Below are 19,455 nucleotides of genomic sequence, written 5' to 3' on the forward strand. Positions count from 1 at the left end.
ACACTAATCTCCATCCAAAATGCACTAAAGACAAAATAAAATCAAACTTCTTTTTTTTCCAAATTCATGAAAAAGTAGTATTTTTTTCCAAAAAATTTGTTGTTTTCGACTACAAACTATGCAGATGATGAAGATCAAATAGAGAAATTTTCAGAAAAAATCCATTATTTTTTGATTTTTTGAAAATTGGTCAACTGTACAATTTAGATGGAGGATAACCGCATTAAAAATGATAAAAACAAAAATAAAATATGGGTGCACATGATATGAGCGGATAGGAAAATTCCAAAAGTCCATCGGCTAATTATACTTCTAGTTTTCATGAATCGATTATTACAAAAAGATCAGTTGAGAGATTATTCTCTATACCTACTACTAGACCAGGACAGCTAGGGAAGGAAAAGGTAGACGTCATTTGCTAATTTAGAACAGCTGTGCAAATTTAGTCACAGGAGACGTATAGTTAGGGAAACAAGCTTAAGATCGCGACATGGCAAGGTTAGCGCTGTCCGGGCTCTCCAAACTTGGGGTTTCCCCAATAACCGGCTCCATTCGAGCCTCCCAAGCGCTTCAATTTTTTACCGTCACAAGACCCACGTCTAATCACAACTTGAGACGTACAATCACAGTTCAATGCTTGAGATCTGGAGTGAGTACAGAAGACTTCGATCTGAAAGAGTACACAAAACCCCTCATCGAGAGTGTCAATAGGGAGCTCGACAAACTGATCCCCGTGAGCGATGACAAAGTAGAAGAAGCCATGAGATACGCCGTGATGGGAGGGGGCAAGCGATCGTGCCCAGTCATGTGCATAGCGGCGTGCGAGGCGGTGGGAGGGCGGAGAGAAGCGGCCCTCCCGGTGGCCTGTGCGATGGAGATGATCCACGCCGCCTCACTCATCCTCGACGATCTCCCCTGCATGGACGACGACTCACTGCGCCGCGGACGCCCATCGACTCACATCGTCTTCGGCCAAGGCGCCGCCATTCGAGCCAGCGACGCACTCTTCGCCCTCGCGTTCCAACACATCGCTCGCCCCTCTCACGACGCCCAAACAGCGCTCAGAATCGTCTACGAACTCGCAAAGGCCGGGGGATCCACTGGTATGGTGGGCGGCCAGTACGTCGATCTGGCCAGCGCGGGGAGTTTATCCATTGAACCGGCCTTGGTGGAGTACATTCACTGCCACAAGTCGGCGCTCATGGCTGAGATTTCGGTGGTGGGCGGAGGAATCGCTGGCGGCGGGTCGGATGAGGAGGTGGAGAGGCTGAGGAGTTACGGGCGCTCCGTTGGTCTTGCGTATCAGATCGTTGATGATATGCTTGATCTCACCGGTACTACCGAGGAGCTCGGTAAGACAGCTGGGAAAGATAAGAGGGTCGGCAAAGCCACGTATCCTGAGGTGTTTGGGATGGAAAAGTGCCGTGAGATCGTGCTCGATCTTGCGCTCAAGGCCCAAGAGTGCATTTCGCAGTTTGATCCCTTGCGAGCGGCGCCGCTTGTTAGTTTTGCACAATTTGTCATTGCCAGAAACTTCTGAAAAGTTTGCTGGATAGCATCTCCATTTTATTTTCTTGTTCCTCGGGAATGGGACTTCTATACACTGGCGTAACTTGGATTTTGTTGGCTTCTTTCACTACTACATAGAGTTAATTGTCTTAATTTGAGATGAAATAAAAGTTGTTTATTATCGTAAATATTGTCTTTAATTATCATCTTTAATTATTGTCTCTTGAGAACGATATGAAACCTTTAATTGTCATCTTTAATTATTGTCTCTTAAAGACAATATAAAACTAAGGTGTTTATTGTCTTGTAGATACAATTTCACTTGTGTTTTTATCTAAAGGTAAAAGTTATTTCATTGTAGACTAGCAATTGTTTGTAGAGAGATAATATCTTTTTAAATATCATAATAATAAAAATTTAAAATTATTTAATATTATTTTAAACATTTAATGTTTCCAAATATGAATAATCGAATATTCACTATAATTATTCCCAATATTTTATTCTTGCAAAGCACTCAACAAAATATTATAAAACTAACTTGAATCAAAAAATCATTTTTATTGCATTTATTATCAATGTTGTCTTACAAAATAATGTGGGAGTTAATCCACAAGGAAAAGGAGCATAACATGAACACGACATTAAGCACTAGCAGTTCCATGTTTATGTGCGTGCAACAGAGAGCCAATAGGATTATATTTTTTCTGCAATGAGAAAATGGTTGACAAGTGATTGAAGAACCATAGAGCCCACCAAATAGCCCTCCACATTTTTTAAAAGTGATTGAAGAACCATAAGAGTTGAAGTAAGTGCTAGTGGTCTGAAATGCTTTTGTACTTGATAAGTGTAGTGAATCTCTCTATAGAATCTGCAAAGCTTGTTCTACATATATCCTCAATAGAAGCCTCCCCTAATAGCACTGAAAGCGTCAGGCTCATTTATGGTTGGAAAAAACGCACGCATTCCTTGAGTGCACAAAAGGGCCACTTGAATAAATCTCAAAACCTCTTCTACACAATAATTATCTCCCAATTTTGGATCCACTAGACCCAAAAGCTTTCCTTCACTAAGCAATTAAAAACCTGCATTGCATAAACTTGAAGTCAGCTATTCGACATAATAATTTGTCCCAAATCACTTCATGGAGATGTACAAAAAGACAAAATTTGTCTTTTAAAAGAAATCCTTATACTTAACAAATTAGAAATAGAAAGATACCATACCAAGTTACAATCCCATTACATACACCACCACAAGGTGTGTGCCAAGGAACCTGTTCAGAAGACCAATTTAGTACCCTACCAATTGGTACAGAACAAAAGTAAATTATAACTGTAAACTGAAAACAATGTAAGATTAAAACAACGTGATAAGATATCAAAATCAAATAAAGAAAAATATTAATAGTAGGAAACAAAAAAAACTCAACAGAAAGATAAAGAGTCGTGCTAAAATACAGATTTGAGAATCACCAAGCTTAAGAAAGTACATGTGTGGGTAATTGGTCATTCACTTTATTATGCAAAAACTCATATAATGTGAAATTTGAGTCATCACGTTCACTTTCCTATGCTTCAAATCCATTTGCCTCACCATCCTACAACACAATCATTTCAGCCATTTTATAAACTTTAACCAAATAAATAGTCAAACTAACCATCTCTTGATCATTGGCTTCCTCTGACACTGCACTATCCTCCTGTAAATTGTATACTAAAAGTTTTAGTAAGGTATCACATCTAAAATATAGATCATGTCAATCCAACATTTGAGATTAAATACCTTTCCATATTTTGCCATGGCCTTCTCATACTCTGCCTTCAACTCAATAAGTTTCTCAATATATTTCTTCTTCTCCTAAAACCAATCAAAAAGATAAAAACACAAACCATCAAAATCTTGCATAATTGATAACAGAATTACACATTCTACTAAACATATTTTAGCCTAGATGCAAACCTCTTATGAGAGAGATTTCCATTTCTCACCGCCATCTTTAGCAACCTGCAAAATGTACAAATACAAACCATATAAGAAAACAACCTAATACTAGATATTATTCAATTTTGAGTGTTCAACTTGCAATATAAACAAGTATTAAGGACCCCCTAAGTATGAAGTGTTCCATACAAGCCATCCTACTGCAAGAAGTGTACTTTTTCCATACAATAGACTCTAAGCGTTGAGGAGTATTTGGTGCATTTGTAGAAGAAGGGAATAGTAGAGCAACCTGCAATGGTAGATGTCAATGCATCCCAATGTTTATAAGACAAGCTCTCTCTATAATCCAAGCCCACTGGCTTAATGTTATCATTTACTATGCCCTACACACATTTACCAAAACCATACAAATTTATTGGCAAATCGGAATCATGAAAATTTAAAAAAACACATATTTATGGTCTGCAGCAAATGAATCCACTTACCTCTCCTCATGTATTTGAATCTTATGTCGCTGAAATCTGGTGCCCGTACTTCTTCCCAACAATAAGAAAAGAACATCCATTTTCCTATAGATGACACTAAATCTTAATGAACTATCATATGACGCTTTATCTCAAAGAACATCCTCATTCTTTCTCTCAATCTGAAACCCTAGATATAACATAATACGTAAAGAACAACATTCAATTGATAGAAAAATTCCCTCGAAGATAAAATTTAGTTTGATCCCAAAATCCAGTTGCTCTGCACCAGTTTGGTATCATTGATATCTAGATCCTCCATGAAGAAACTCCCCTTGGCCAAAATCTGTGAATCGTTGTAGTTTAAAACAACCTGCACAAACAATAATATTAAACTAAAGTAGGCAGATGAGTGGGATGGATGGTTGGACGGTTGGGTGGACTAAATAGTGGATGCGGTTTGTGGTGCATGATGATTTAGTGAAAAATATGATATTATTTTGTTGAGACAGAGAATTCCAACATTTTCAATTTGTGTAGAAAACTCATAGACATTGTCAATTTCCAGACATTTTTGCTTATATTCTACATATGGAGGGTCAATTATATAGTCTCTTGATGGTCCATGGAAGAAAGAAATGCACAGGGAATATTGGTGTAAATATTTTGAGCAGGCCTCTAGTATTGAAGAGGTCAATCATTTTCTATTGGAAGTAAGAACAGAGGAGATTACTTTAGAACCTATGAAAAGCCATAATATTATTACCTGCATCATTTCCTTGCCTTCGAGGTTCTCACCCATTTCCAGCCTCAATTCCCTTTTGTCTAACATCTTCCCATACCATGCAATACATCCCTTCAATAATGTAACATATGTATCAGCCAACAAACAAATAGCCAATTTTTAGGTCGTTTAGGAAGCATATTCGTTAAAAATAGCATTTCTCAGGTGCAATGGGCAAAATAGACTGATTTACTAGTTGCACTTTCATTTGTCAAAGCTGCAGCCATGCCTTACATAAAAAATACAAAATAAAATAATCTGCCAGCAGCGAGACCTCAGATGCAGCATATAAGTCACCTACTTCTAAATTATGATGAAACCATAGGAAGTGTGCAGGCACCCTTTAAAATTATTTATACATTGAGAAAAAGTGATACTTACTCCACAACTAAGTAAAGATTAAGAAGTCAAATATGAAATTCTCTTGAAGAATATGTAAGATCTAAATACCCCTAACATTTGTTGCTAATTCTTTAATATGCAGGCCAAATGATGAAAAAAAAAAGCAAAACAAGAAGCTATCCATCAGATTAGGAATAAAGGAAAGTATTAAGGAAATGAACATATTAAGAATAGAAACAATGTGTGAAACATTATTTGGAAATCACCCTTAAGCTTTAAGTGTAGCATTGTAAAGAACCTTTATTCAAAAAACCCCGCAGACATGCTGCCATCTTATGTAATCCACAAAAATGTAATTATGTACCTGCTGCTCAAAAGTGGATTTTCCAATAAAAAGAATAACAATATTTTTAGAAATCATTAATTTATTGTAATTTATTATGAAGATTAAAAAGTGAACATAATATAACATATAATGTTCCATCTAGAAAAATAGAGGAAAAAGCAAGATTTATACTTTTTGGCAAAGCGGGTTAGGTTTTAGCTAGTTTCTGATGACAAAATAGCTTTAAAATAGGCAGTACATATATTCTTCTCTATGGCCTTTGAATGATTTAGAGGTTTTAACTCTGCAGTGATGACCTAGGCTCTTAGGATTAGAAAATTCAAAATTATTATGTTTTCCTTAAAAAAGAAAATTGTTCTAATTTACACTGGACGTTGATGAGATGGTGTCCACCTTCCTTACATACATTCCACTGATGCCTCTCTTAGAAAAGTATGTGTCTGTTTTGATTTTGTAAAACATGACATACATATATATATAAACTAGAAGATACATGTGAGTATTTACCAATTTACAATGTCGAAATTTGAGATTCAGAACTTTTCTAGTATCCACCATGGATTTTATTCTTCACACACTAATTCGATCTCATTTGTCGATTGATACATAAACACAGGCAGTCCATTAATCATAGACACTAATTCTCCCTGTGCCTACTTCCCTTGACTTTTGACGGAGTAACACATGTTTATGTTTGTGTGGAACATATCCATATTGAGAGACAATAGAAAAAAAGGACAACTAAAATTATGATGCCTTCACAATAATTTAGCAAAGTTTGAATGGTAAATTCAACATTGGTAATCCTAAAAAACACAAATATTTGCTACAGAAGATGCATTCACATGCCAAGATGATCTCCAAGAATTTGTGCATAAAAAAATGGTCATTATGTTTGCAATTGTATTACCAAACACAACCCAATGCACTTCAAGAGAAATAATAAAAAATGAGAAACTTCCCAGCACCAATGACATAGACAGTCTTCAAACCACCCATAAACTCATGGGTAACAAGATCATTGTTATCTCAAACAATAAATTGAGGCTTTCATGGGAACTCAACTAAAAACTTTCTCCACTTGTCAGATCCGCACATTCAAGCATTGGCATATTCCTTGTATATTTCTGATGTTCTAGTTGGTCCATATAGACATTTGCATTCGATTGGAAAAGACAAGTTTGCAGACTATAGTATGAGTCACAAAATATCATATCGAGGACATATGCAAGGCAAGAAACTCAGTTAGCACTACCTCAAAGTAAGTCATGAAGGGACGCACACATCAACAACCACAATACAAATTAGCACGCAAAATTTGGGGTCAATATTAAAGTCATCAATTATTATCTTCATGGACTGGTTGATCATAAGCAGCAATTAAGAAGCTAGCAATACACATTGTGTTTGAGGGAAGTATCCAATCAGTAGCAAGGAAGAAGTACAGCCAGCAATTAGAGATATGTACAGGCTAATCATAGAGCAGTGTAAACATCATCTGTGGTGACTAGAAGATATGAACGAGAGCACTTAATTGCAATCGCAGCTCAGCTACAAACATAAGTAAGATATAGAGAACAAGTACATCTGTATTCATACACCAATATACATTGGACATACCTATGGTTATTCTTCTTCCAATATATGGATATATGATCATTCTTCTGTACTATAAGACATATGCATCAATCAACTCTTCCAGGATCTAATTCATTAAAAGGACAGTAACAAGATGTATATTTATCATATTCAATGCAAACATTTACAATCTATTAGAGATTTATGTGCCAGTTACAAAGTGAGAGAAGTTGCTTTCAATTTTAGATACATAACGAAGAAATTCACTCCAAATTTAAGGGATCTCTAGAACAATACATTACACAGATCCATGCTTAATTATTTACTGGCCATCACAAACAGTGGGAGCAAAGGGCAAGGTGTTTTCACCAAGGTTGTAAAGGATATGGAAGTTCGGCTATTAAACATTCCCAAATATAGAGAGGCCAGAAGTTGGGCAACATTGTGAGGCAGAGAACACCACTGGTATCCTGAATCAAGTAATTCTCCTTTGGTAAAAAATAATCAGTTCCTTTGAAATGGAAAGTAACAATTGGAAATTCTGTAGTGGCAGCTGCAGAAGTATAACATAGGTCCAATCCAATAGAAGATCCATCAGCCTATGGAAGCTTAACTGTGGACTCCAATCCTTTCTTCAGGACATCATAACCACTCTGCTCCAAATAAGTGATGGTTGTTCCAAAGTCTATGATAATTCCACCAGACCCATTAGCCTGAAAAGAAAAGGTATCGGAAGGGATATCCAATAGCTTTGACCCTATGCTTATTCCTTCCAAGAAAAGATAATAGAAGGTTTTTGTGAACTTTTTTGTGAGTTGATCGATTCCCTCAAAATGTGTTCTACATCTATGATATTCAGCAAGCCAAAAGTGGTATGCATATACCAAGTCAAATACAAATCCTACCCAAATAGCATCTTCCAAACAAGGATGAGATCATATACAAATCCCTGAGCTATACTGAAACGTAAATCTATTTTTTCTGCATTTATATTCAATGATAATTTTGCATCTATTTCTTTGTTTTTCCTCTAACTAAATTAGACATGACTGGGGCTTCAAACCGCAGTCAATGATGACAGCTCCCGAACCCAAATTTATGCTATACTAATTTTTCGGAAAACCAGTTATGCATGGTTGAGCTTATTTTATTCTTGCAATGCATTCAATAGTTGAGAACTATATTTATTTTACTTGTCAAAAGGCCTACATGGGCTAAATGGAAGGGTTGATAGTTTAAGGTCTGATGTTAGAGGAGTCTTAATATGGTCATTTAAATGTACTATGACAAATATGTAATGACAGATGCAAGGATAACAGTAGAGCTTGTCGAGCTGTTGTCAACTAGACAACCCAAAAAAACAGTAAGGTTAACACTGTTGAGGAACAGTCACAGTCAGGTCAATGACAATTATAAATAGTTGTTGGTTGCCCCCAAAAAGGGAGTGAGTCTATAAAAATAGTGAAACGATGTATAAGGATATTTTAAAAACAATAAATTGAAGTATTCTGCAAATTATGTTATTCTGATTTCTTGTTATTGCGCCTTGAAAGCGTGATCATGATCTTTAATATGGTAATATTTTGAAGTTACTTGGATTGCACATGTTCTTTCCATTGAGTGCAGCAACTTTTGAAATTTAAAGAATTCCACTTCATTGTTATAAAAAGTCAACATCTTGAATTGAAATCGATCCACTAACCATGGGGTAGGGCATTAGGTATCATTACAATGTAGTTTAGTAATCTACTTAATGTGGAATAAGGCCCAATAGCTGGCCATACAAATGTATTATAGTTTCATGAAAGAAGTGTGGCAGGGAACTATATTGAAGGTGCAGGAAACGTGTTTTGAGTGGAAAATGGAAGCTTGCTGAAGAAGAAAGGATGACTGTCTGAGAAAATAGTCCCAGTGCGGAGGTCACATCTTTCCAACCAACCATTGGATAGTGCTAAGTTTTTGATATGTTTTTAGGAACCAAATTAAGAAGACGCTCACCAGAGCGATCGAAGAAATATTATTGGGTTCCAAAGATACAAACAATTCAGTACAGATCTATGGGATAAGCCATGAAGTTCTTGTTTTGATAAAGCAACACTGCATCTGGGCTTTGTCCACTTAGTTGGAGTATAAAGGTGGTTTGAATCCATAAGAGAAATGTGGAGAGATGATTGTAAAGACTTGGAAAATTGGAAGAGATCAGATCCGCCAAGTAGATGAGCTGATGCAAAGGAATTGCAAACTGGAGTGCATTTTTATGATAAAGTATAGCAACTGGTAAGTTGTGTTTGTTTGATTGCATAGAAGGTTGTTGGTAAGTCTTTGGTAGAAGAATAATGAAACACTTCCTCGAGTACATTGTGCTTGATGCTACGTAGGTGGTACACCAATCGGATTGTTGGGTTAAGAGTGGTTAATGTGTAAGAACAGAGTGTGCTGGTAACTATTAAGGAATTACCAGTTGTCACAAGGTTTAGAGTAGGGTTAAGAGTTTGGGTTCAGTCAACAAATTTGGTGTTGTCTCATGTTGGTAGACACAGAACACTGAACAATCAGGTCTTAGATCCCTAGTATGAGGCATGTAGAGGAGTGCTGGAATGAGAACCAACAAAGATTATAGGATGTTGCTATATGAATGCTGATATACAAATGATTGCATAGGATGTTGGTGAATTGTAGGGTATAGATGCTGAAACAGTGAGAGAATTATTTAATATGTGGAACCAGGTGAGTATTAGGTGTTGAGTGGCCATTTAAAGGCCTATTGAATGATAGGATTTGGAGGTAAAAGGAGAACCTTAATGTTGTCCCCTGTTATGGGAAGTTGATTAGTGCTTTGAATAAGGATATTTGATGTGGGAAGCTGTATCTCACAATGCTTTTGAGGATTGTGATACTGAAATGATGTGATAGAGTCGTTTGATGTCTTGATGTCTCATCGAGTTGATTATTCCTTGGGAAGTGTTCCTAAGGTGTAGCTCTGCATCATTCCTTCAGAAAGTTCTCTGATCCGCTGTACAATGTAATCAGCATGAACACTACTTTGCGTTAGAAATCCCTTAACTTGCTCCCCTTTCATTAGTCCACAAAGCCTCTGATGCTCTGTTACAGCATCCAAGAATTCCTATATAACAGGATCGAAAGGTTTCTCTTGTGGAGGTTGAAGATCTAGTAATGATGGCTGTGGAGTAGGAGGTGCATCCCATGCTTGTCTGAGAGTAGCTCATAATTGATGGAGGATAGTATCCTCATCAAGAGTATATGTTGTGTGCCATTGATCAGAAGAATTATCAGATAAAGCTACAGGGGATGCTCCAAAATCTGGTACGTTATTCCCTACTTGTGTTATGGTGATAAAGGTACCAAGCTTTCTTGTTGCTTACATAACCTGGATATGACTGGCAGCAATTTTTTGAACAAATGATTTAGCAGAACTTTAGAGAACCACTACCAAAGCTGGTCTCTCCATTGTTCTATATGAGGATACAATCCCAAATTTTGAAAGGCTTCTATTGATTGTTCTATCGACATAGGAGGTGGGAGGTCACATCTCCCTTATTTGGAGATGTCTTAAATTTTTGTGAATTTGGCAACATTCTGACAGACCGCAAGGGAGTTGTTCTTGGAGTGCCCAAGATAGATCCTGAGGTTATAGAACCTAGAGAGCTACCACCAACTCCACGAAGGGTCGATGGTGGTGTTACAAGAGACTAGTTTGCAGCTGTTGTCATCTTTGATGTAGAGTCTGTCATTTTTTCCTCTACATTAGCCAAAAACTCTTGAAGCTTTTCTTCTATGGATATATCTTTGTTTGTAAGAGAAGACCTCTATTTTGACCATGGTCTTGTAGATACTTGTCTCGGGAGGGTGAGATTTGACCTGATATCTTGCCAGCACTCTCATCCAGTATCTCCAATCCAGTCCACTAAGATTGACCAGGTCCTAATCCATAAGAGCTTCTCGAAGATGATTAATGAATAGGTGCTGAAATATTTGAGGGGATGAATTAGTTTTTTGTCTTGATCTTGATGACTTTTGTCTAGTACCAACATCTGAAGTTGATTATGTGTCTCCCTAATCCACATTTCACTTCCAAAGCCCTTAGAGTTCATGTTGACGTTCTATAAGACCAGACAGCCCTTGGTTTGATTTTGATTTTGCTGGTAAATCTTGAGCATAGCTTTTTAAAACACTAACTATTGAATCTACCCATCCTTGCAATGATATAGAATTATGGAGAGCTGATATAGATGACAAGAATGCTACACCTAGTGTAAGATCTGTTGTCTTCACAAGACATAACCAAAAGATTGGAAGATGTCAATAGACTCTATGAATCCAGTAAGAACTTCTTCCCAGATATAAAAGCCATGGGTAAGAAGTAAAGAAGTAAAGCACACGACAACAATGCTGATAATGTTAACCCTTGTCAGTTGAAGACTAGTAGTTGATATTGCATTGGCTATGGCAGGTTTTTCGTACACCATAAAATTCAGCTGATTTTTTAGAGGGCTTCCACAACCTTCCAACCGCAGCCACCCCATTTTATATATATGTTTTACTTTTTATTACTATGGTCAAGAAGAGAGGATATTGTAATATCTTCTATAGATGTAATTTAGATGGTTAAGAGACTCGTGTTTGTCTTCAGTCTCCCTCTCTCTCCAGTCACCATTTTTTCAATACAATAGAAGGATTCTAACCAACGCAAAAGCTTAATACAGTCACCTACTCTTAAGAAGCCATTGGCACTAATTTAACATTTTCTACATCTTACACATTATTACTATTGTCTATTATTACATATTGAAATTTTATGATCTATTTACTCAATTTTTAGACTCTGTGAAAACCTTTAAAGTCCAGACATGAATAAGAAAAACAATACATACTTTATCATGCCCCCAGTCACTGTGCCTCTCACATGGTCTTTCCAGTTCTTGAGCCAATTATCACCAATGTGCTTCAACGTACTACCAAATTGCCTGTGGCTATACAGCCACGAAAATGCACTTCCTTTACATTGCTTTTTCTAACATTTTAAAACATTGACTAAGTCCTCTCCTTCGTAAGGAAGTGCATTTTCGTGGCTGTATAGACCTTGCCCTACCAAATTTGCATCCTTTTTTGAGTTTAGACCAATCTTGTGAAGAAATAACCTAAAAGTTCAAGAACCAGAAAATAATTAAACATGGAAGAAAATTCACTATTATCATCATTAATTTATTAAAATGAAAAAATTGTCTATACCAAAACCTATCTAAAAATGTCTCAATACAACACCTATGCTTGCAGAAGAATTCATACAATCTAATTTTGACAACTTATAAATATTATATTTCAGAAGTTTGTTAGGCAAAACAGCAGAGCGACATGACATTGTTTTCATGCTCAAAAACCACCCTCAGTGGCAACATACGATGTATTACCTAAATGAAACTATTTGTGAGACAGGTAAAGAGATACATGGATGTTAAATACTTATTAGCCAGAATGTGCAAGGAAAAGATTAGTATACCAGGCTATTGAACATCAAATGAATAGTTTGAATACAATTTTAACATAAATGATTTATCCATTATAAATATTGCTACTAATTATCATAATAACTTGAGAACAAACTTTTAAACACTCCAAACAAATTAGATTATTTGAAATTCTTCTTATTTAAAATATTAGCTCAAATAACTATTGACTCCATCTTTGCATTTTGTAATGTAAGAAAAAAAGCTTAAAGCTATCTTACAAAAATACAATAAATAGAGAACATCTTGAGAAAAAATATTAAAATTATAGTAACCTTATCTTATTAAAAACACATGACACTTCATCTTTGTCTAAGTACATATTTTCCCTTCATTATAAATATCAATTATCTTTCATCCATAGGGCATTCCTTGAATTCCAAATACTTGAACATAGAATATTGTTCAAAATCATAAAAATAGCCAAACCTTAAGACCTTGAAGTTTTGCATCTATTTTACAAAAAATAACCATGGTTACTGGTACAGAGTCGCTACTACTTCTAATGTTAGAAAAATCACTATTGGAAAAAACATGCCCCATTATTAAGACCAGAAATAAAAAGTTAAAAGCAAATAAGTGAATCACCAGAACTACAAATAGAGAAGGGAATCACCATATTAAAGTTAAATTATGGATGTCATATTGCCCTAATCAGTCATGCTTTAGACATAGACAGCTCTTAAATATGGTCCTGCAGACTACAACTGACACTAAACCCCTATGCCTGTGTCATAAACACTGAAACCTATAACACCAAATACAATCCTCACATTATTGCATATCAAATGAAATATTTGACAACTCTTAAATATGGTCAGGAAGACTACAATTAACAATAAACCCCTATACTTGTGTCATAAACAATGAACCTGTAACACCAAATACAATCATTGCATTGTTCAGCGCATATCAAATGAAATATTTCTATGTATTAAGTGATACATAAACAAAACCAATACATATCCATTCATAGAATCAAATATAATATAAAACCTTTGACTCATACCAGGTATATAACAATTGCATATCAAATGAAATATTTGTAGGGTATATATTAAGTAAATAGATAAATAAAATCAATGCACAACCAAGGGAAAAAGGCTTAAACCTGTACGCGGCTCAGTTTTAGCCTGCTACATATGCTCAATGAAGGCCAACATTCATAGATTCCTATGACCTTTGTGATCAGCTCCTGAGGCTTGTAGTGGATCCTTCATTTCTGCGATGAACTCGTCTCTCTCCACACGATCCAATATTCCCTGTGGTTTGCTCTGCCACTCAAACTTCTGCCCAAGTTTGGCCACAATTTGCTCAACATTAAGCATGGCAAGGCTTCAGCCGGGGCAAATAATTTTGATAACCTTTCCTTCATGTATATTCACTTATAAATTTATAAAAATCTCTTGGAAATAAATTCTACAATATTGTTCCAAACACAAAAATCACAAGTGCCCCCCCACAAAGATATACAATCGCCAAGAACAGAGGCTTCCGCAATGCCATTCAAGCTAAGAATGAAATTTTGGGAGGGTATCTTTCATTGTTGCCTCTAGGTAGTGCAATTGAGAAAGCTCATCCTGATCCACCATATTAGTTCCTCTCATACCAGTGAAGTGTACATTTTCCTTGACTGTTTTAAACCCTCAATAGGATGTGAAAGCTGCACTGTCTGTCTTCTCGAAAGGACTTGACAACATAGAAGTAATTCCCCATCCTACTTAAGGTTATTGATTGGGAAAGGAATAGGAAATTTCGGGACTGAGTATGCTAAATAGCATATGTACCCTGATTATTTTTATGCTGAACTTAATTTCAAGACATAGTATAACATGTTTATCTCTGAAATTTGAGCAGATTCCCAACAGGGAACATTACTGTGGCATGTATCTTTTATGGGCATTTTTAATAACATCTTACTGAACATGATTCTAGGGTTCACAAGAAAAATTCAATTACTGCATGATTAGACCAACAAGAAGTCAAACATATAGTATTCTTGTTTCAATTTCTGGGCACCGTCTTTACAAGTTGTTTAATGTCAACCAATGTAATTGTCTCATTGTGCAGGCCATATAATAAGAAAAGTAAAATCATATGACAATCATTAGATGTAGTAGAAGCCTTCAAGAAACAGAAGGCAATGAGGAGAAATCCTCATTAACAGTCATGATAAAGCCTTATTCCAATAAACAACCATCCAATATATCAAGCAATAAATGATAGAAACGACGCTTTCAATGTTATTACAGAGTCATGGCCCAGTTGCAACGAAGCTCGCAATGATCTAAATAAAGGGAACAGAGAGAAAAATAGAAAAGGCATATCTATACTAGAGTGTCATTTTTGAAAGGAGAAACAGAGAAAGAAACTAATGTTTTCTACAAGGGGTCTTCATGGTGATCCCAACAGTATATACAAAGCAGAGCCACAAGAATGAAATGAGTTCTATATAACAAAAGCCAAGTACGTATCTACAACAAACAACTTACATTTAGCTAGTACATCAAAGCTATACACATAAAAAGCCCTTCTTCCATTTTACATAGCGAATTTGATAGGTAGCCATATCAAGTAAAAGTCTTTACTTATGATCAACAATCAGGAGCATTTGAAAATATATATATAAAGAGATGTATTATCTACCATAGAATCATAGAAAGAGTTTTCCCAATAAACTAGATAATAAAGTTCAATAGTGGAAATCCCTATTTAGTAAACAGAGTCATCAATCATAATGGAAGAGCAACTTGCATATCTAGAATTGTTAAAAAAAAAGGAAGAAAATAGAAGATTTTTCTTTTTTCTTTCACAGTTTTAATGGCATATATGAACATACTTACAACTCACTGAATGGAAAAAAAATAAGTACCTCATCTGCCTTTTCATATGGAGACCAAGAAGATATCTTAATAGAATTCTACAAAGAAAAATGTGTGGATGTCAATTAGAATCATTACATAAATAGACATTGACATATATAAAAATACAACCCATAAAAAATAGAACTTACCCAATATAGTGGAAGAGTAACTTTTATATGCAAAGTTTCAACTTCGTCTTTATACCAACCCTGCAAAAAACCAAACACTAGTCAATAAAAGTTATATCCTTTGACTAAAAATGAATCTTACTGAAGACATATATCATATTTTTACAATAGACATGTATAGAAAAAAATTTCACCATTCAATGCTGCAATAGATATGAAGCTTGTAAAGAGGCAGGTCATAAGTAGTGGGCCAATTAAAATCTGAAAATTTATGATGAGGAGAAAAGGTTGGTGAAGAATGGAGATTTCTATGACCTAGACTAGCTCAAGGCTATATGACAAGATGTCTTGTCCAACATTCATGAATACTTCATTCTTGAGAGGAGATCAAAAAGGGTACATAAATTTCATTTCATATTTTTAAACCATTCCCAGTATAAAGATAGGATGTCTTTCCCTTTTTATTTTAAGTTAAAAAAGGGTATTGAGTTTGAGGTGTGCATAGAATTAAACCAGAGATAACTCTGATGTACTACTAATGTTTCCTGCAGGAAAATCAAATATCAACAAGTGATGAATACCCCCAATCATGTAAGTGATGAATACCCCCATGCAAGTAATGGTTCTAAAACTTCAAAATTTATAGTAAAATATGATTTCACTTTCAAGATATGTGATGACTATACTTTGTGATGGAGCCCAAAAAAATTTGGCCTCCATTTTAGAGATAATGCTGGAGACTTGGTGGAGTAATGGAAGATCATCTTTTCAAGCTGGAACCTGAAAATTCTAGAAATTACATATTGCTCTCCAGCATCTATTCTACATACATTCCGAAGGTCCTCGGGATGATGTTGTTAGAAGTTGTATTCAGTTTCAACTATTGAGGGAGTATAGTACTCGCTTACAAAGCAGTGTTAGCAACACATCAGGATATCGATGACAGAGATAAATGCAACTGTTATAATAAGTATCACTGATATCTATATGAATATCTAGTAGATTTTAACGCAAATAAACACAATTAATCTTTTTCTTTCTCATATATTTGCGAAAGAAAAACCATAAAATTTTGAAAGCATTATATGCAATGCTCTTCTCTGGGTCTTGCTGAAAAGCTTTCCTCTTGTGCAATCAAGTAATGGTTTTCATCATAATTGTCCTGTCCTGTAGTTTTATGATATTTTTTGCTCTCATTTGTCAGTAAAGTAATCAACCAGTCTCTGAGCTAGAAGAGAACGCGAAAAAGCTCAGAATCTTCTGATTCCCTTCAAAATAAATTATTAACCTGGGAATGAAGAGGAATCCCTTTACTCAAAACAGATTAACCTTCAAACATATTATTAACAAAGGAATTCAAAAACAGATTATTAACAGAGGAATAGATAATGAATTAAATAAATTGATACCGCAAAACAAACAACCAACTTGTAGAAAAGAAATAAACATAAGACTTAACACAGGAATTTGTAAACTTTGAAAACATAAAAAACCCAACCATAACTCTGTTTAAAGAAAAATGGATGAAAAATACAGGTAGGAGGGCGACTAATGTGATAAGAAAGCATATAGGATTATATATTTATTAGAAAATAAGAGCTCCATTTCTATAGATTTAAGAAAATACATCAAAGTTATGACTGATTTGAAGGTCAGTCCAACCAGAAGGCTCAATTCCAAAATTTAGCTTTCTATGGACCTCATTACAGAGCCCGAGAGTCCCTTAATTAGGCACCAGTTGGTGGTCACTCTGGAGAAGGCTCTTGAAGAGTTGAGTGAGGAGGAAATGAACTTTATAAGGAATTCAAAGGGGAATTATAGTCATGGTGAGAAGATGAAATCAAAATGTCACGATGAGGATGACCCACTTAAGAGTTTTGAGCCAAAATATCCTCCTGGTGGAGCTGATGTAGTTGATCTATATACCACCACACTAAGAGGAATTAGGAAGACTTTTGATGACTGCAACAATGTGAGAGATACCCTGGTGAGCTATGAGATTTGTGTGAGCGGGAAGGATGTTCTATGCATTTGCACTTCACGAATGAGCTCAGGAAACTCATGGGAAAACATGTGATAGTGCCCGGATTGTTCATCAGGGGCAGGTATATTGGGGGTGCGGATGAGCTTCTAAAGATTCATGAAGAAAGGCAACTAGGTCATCTTCTTCAGGGAATTCTGACCCATGTGCCAGGTGCAATCTGTGAAGGCTGTGAAAGAGTGAGATTTGTGCCATGCTTGAAATGCAGTGGAAGCTACAAGCTTGTTAATGAGAAAAATAGAGTGTTCAGGTGCCCTGAATGCAATGAAAATGGCCTTTACTCGGTGCCCAATTTTCTGTTAATGATATCCCAATTATGCAGAATAGGGTGATTTTCATTTTCATGGAGACCTTCTTCATGCTACAGTATTTTTAATCTCACTTCAGTTCCTCATTAGGATTGTCCATAATGCAAAGCTTGCACAAGAGTGACAATATTCTCCAGCATTTCAGATCACAGTGTTTACATGTTTTTATCCAACTTCTGTTGCAGAAACAATTATTGTTAGGTGTAAAAAACAATGTCGATGCCATTCTACAAAAATTGTGTTTGGTCCTCCTAGCCCGGGGCCAAAGTTAAACCTAATACCATAACTTTTATAGAAAAAGAATTAATACATTTCAAAGTGTAGTTGAGTCGTAGGGTGAAATTGCCCAAATAACAGATCAAGGAAGGGTTTAAACGACTTCTAAAAAAAAACTTTTCAATGGGCGGCTTATCCGTATTCATTGGCAAGCTTGGCTTAGACGGGCTTACCCCACTCCAGGGAGTCATGGCACACGAGGTGGGAACCTCCATGATAACTAGAAAGAGAGGTAACTAGAACGGCAGAGATAGATTCGACCACGCCTTAATATAGATGATATTCAAATTTGAAAAAAAAAAATACAAGTGATCTACCTGGTACTACCCTGTTTATTGTGCAGATCTGAATTGTTCCAGAATAATTGAATAATTTCAAACAGGTCGTTGAAGAAGAGGACAGCTAGGGCATGATAGATCAAAATTGATATTAAAGGCAGAGATAGACCCAACCATGCTCTAGCATATATAATATTCAAATTCAGAAAAACTATAAGAGATCTATAGGGTATTTACCTATTTATTGTACAGATCTGAATTGTTTCCAAATGATTAAATAATTTCAAACAGGCCGCTGAAGAAGATGACGGCTAGGGCATGATAGATAAAAAGAATCATTATATTCCTCCTGATTTCGACTCATATGAACCTTCCCGCCTCGATTGAGAACAGCCGATGATGCCCAGTTGAAAACTCGAGCAGTATTCCGTAACTTGATTTAAGCGCCATAAGTTTGGTAAAGATAACAATGAGTTATATTTTTGGTGAAGTCACGATTTCCTTATTGTCCATTTTAAAAAATAAAAGAATAAAAAAGTAGTTTAAATATAAAAAATGTGTTAAAGACAAAATACCTATTTTGTCTTTAATACGGCTAGTTTGTAGTAGTGTGTCGTCGTGTAATTTTTTTAAAAAGCTATTATGAGTGTGCTTCAAAATGTTCTTTGTATAAGATTTTTATGGTCTGTATTTTAAAACCATTTAAAGAAGTTTTTTTTAAATAGCAACAAAGTACCCACAGTTAAATTTACTACTTTGCGGGTGTAAGGTTGAGGTTGATGCGTGGAGATGAAAGATGTCTAGACGAATCAAAAGAGGTGACGAAGATGTCAAGATGATCAATTGTTTTCAATGCTGTGGGGAGGCTTTATGCAGGTCGAGGACAAAAGAGACACAATAAAAATGGCCAGTGGGGAGGGTAAGCCACAGAGGAGGCGCTGGATATGATTTAAGTAATAGCTAATAATTGTTTGTTGTTATAGTGTAAGGTGCAAATAGATTAAAGTAAGGTGTACCAAGTTTGTTGTTGTAGTGTTCAAACACGTCAAAGGAAAGGTCCCTTCGGTA

At 35.7% G+C, this 19,455-nt stretch overlaps 1 protein-coding gene and 3 long non-coding RNA genes across 7 annotated transcripts; 1 reads left to right on the plus strand and 3 right to left on the minus strand.

Moving 5' to 3' along the window:
* Positions 1 to 290: 290 nt before the first annotated feature.
* Positions 291 to 1,697, plus strand: LOC149531317 (geranylfarnesyl diphosphate synthase, chloroplastic-like). Its single transcript, XM_089810747.1, has one exon. The coding sequence runs from the start codon at positions 491 to 493 to the stop codon at positions 1,538 to 1,540; it is 1,050 nt and encodes a 349-aa protein (XP_089666873.1). The 5' UTR covers positions 291 to 490; the 3' UTR covers positions 1,541 to 1,697.
* Positions 1,698 to 2,050: 353 nt separating this feature from the next.
* On the minus strand, positions 2,051 to 3,723 carry LOC149531318 (uncharacterized). 2 transcript variants are annotated; one of them, XR_016358471.1, is made up of 6 exons: positions 3,643 to 3,723; positions 3,472 to 3,516; positions 3,295 to 3,369; positions 3,002 to 3,211; positions 2,736 to 2,785; positions 2,051 to 2,594 (listed from the first exon to the last, which is right to left on the minus strand). It is a non-coding gene; the product is annotated as an uncharacterized LOC149531318 (long non-coding RNA). The 2 variants fall into 2 exon arrangements; XR_016358470.1 differs by lacking the exon at positions 3,643 to 3,723 and having other exon boundaries at positions 3,472 to 3,597.
* A 213-nt stretch (positions 3,724 to 3,936) lies between these two features.
* LOC149531319 (uncharacterized) lies at positions 3,937 to 11,998 on the minus strand. Of its 2 annotated transcripts, none has more exons than XR_016358467.1 (3): positions 11,860 to 11,998; positions 4,684 to 4,773; positions 3,937 to 4,022 (listed from the first exon to the last, which is right to left on the minus strand). It is a non-coding gene; the product is annotated as an uncharacterized LOC149531319 (long non-coding RNA). The 2 variants fall into 2 exon arrangements; XR_016358466.1 differs by lacking the exon at positions 3,937 to 4,022 and adding an exon at positions 4,244 to 4,290.
* On the minus strand, positions 11,992 to 18,764 carry LOC149531320 (uncharacterized). Of its 2 annotated transcripts, none has more exons than XR_016358468.1 (4): positions 18,625 to 18,764; positions 15,506 to 15,565; positions 15,365 to 15,412; positions 11,992 to 12,126 (listed from the first exon to the last, which is right to left on the minus strand). It is a non-coding gene; the product is annotated as an uncharacterized LOC149531320 (long non-coding RNA). The 2 variants fall into 2 exon arrangements; XR_016358469.1 differs by lacking the exon at positions 11,992 to 12,126 and adding an exon at positions 13,648 to 13,781.
* Positions 18,765 to 19,455: the final 691 nt, after the last annotated feature.

The sequence above is a fragment of the Cupressus sempervirens genome, chromosome 11 (genome assembly GCF_028749045.1).
Source record: "Cupressus sempervirens isolate cs-2001-9-10 chromosome 11, ASM2874904v1, whole genome shotgun sequence".
NCBI classification, from domain to species: Eukaryota; Viridiplantae; Streptophyta; class Pinopsida; order Cupressales; family Cupressaceae; genus Cupressus; species Cupressus sempervirens.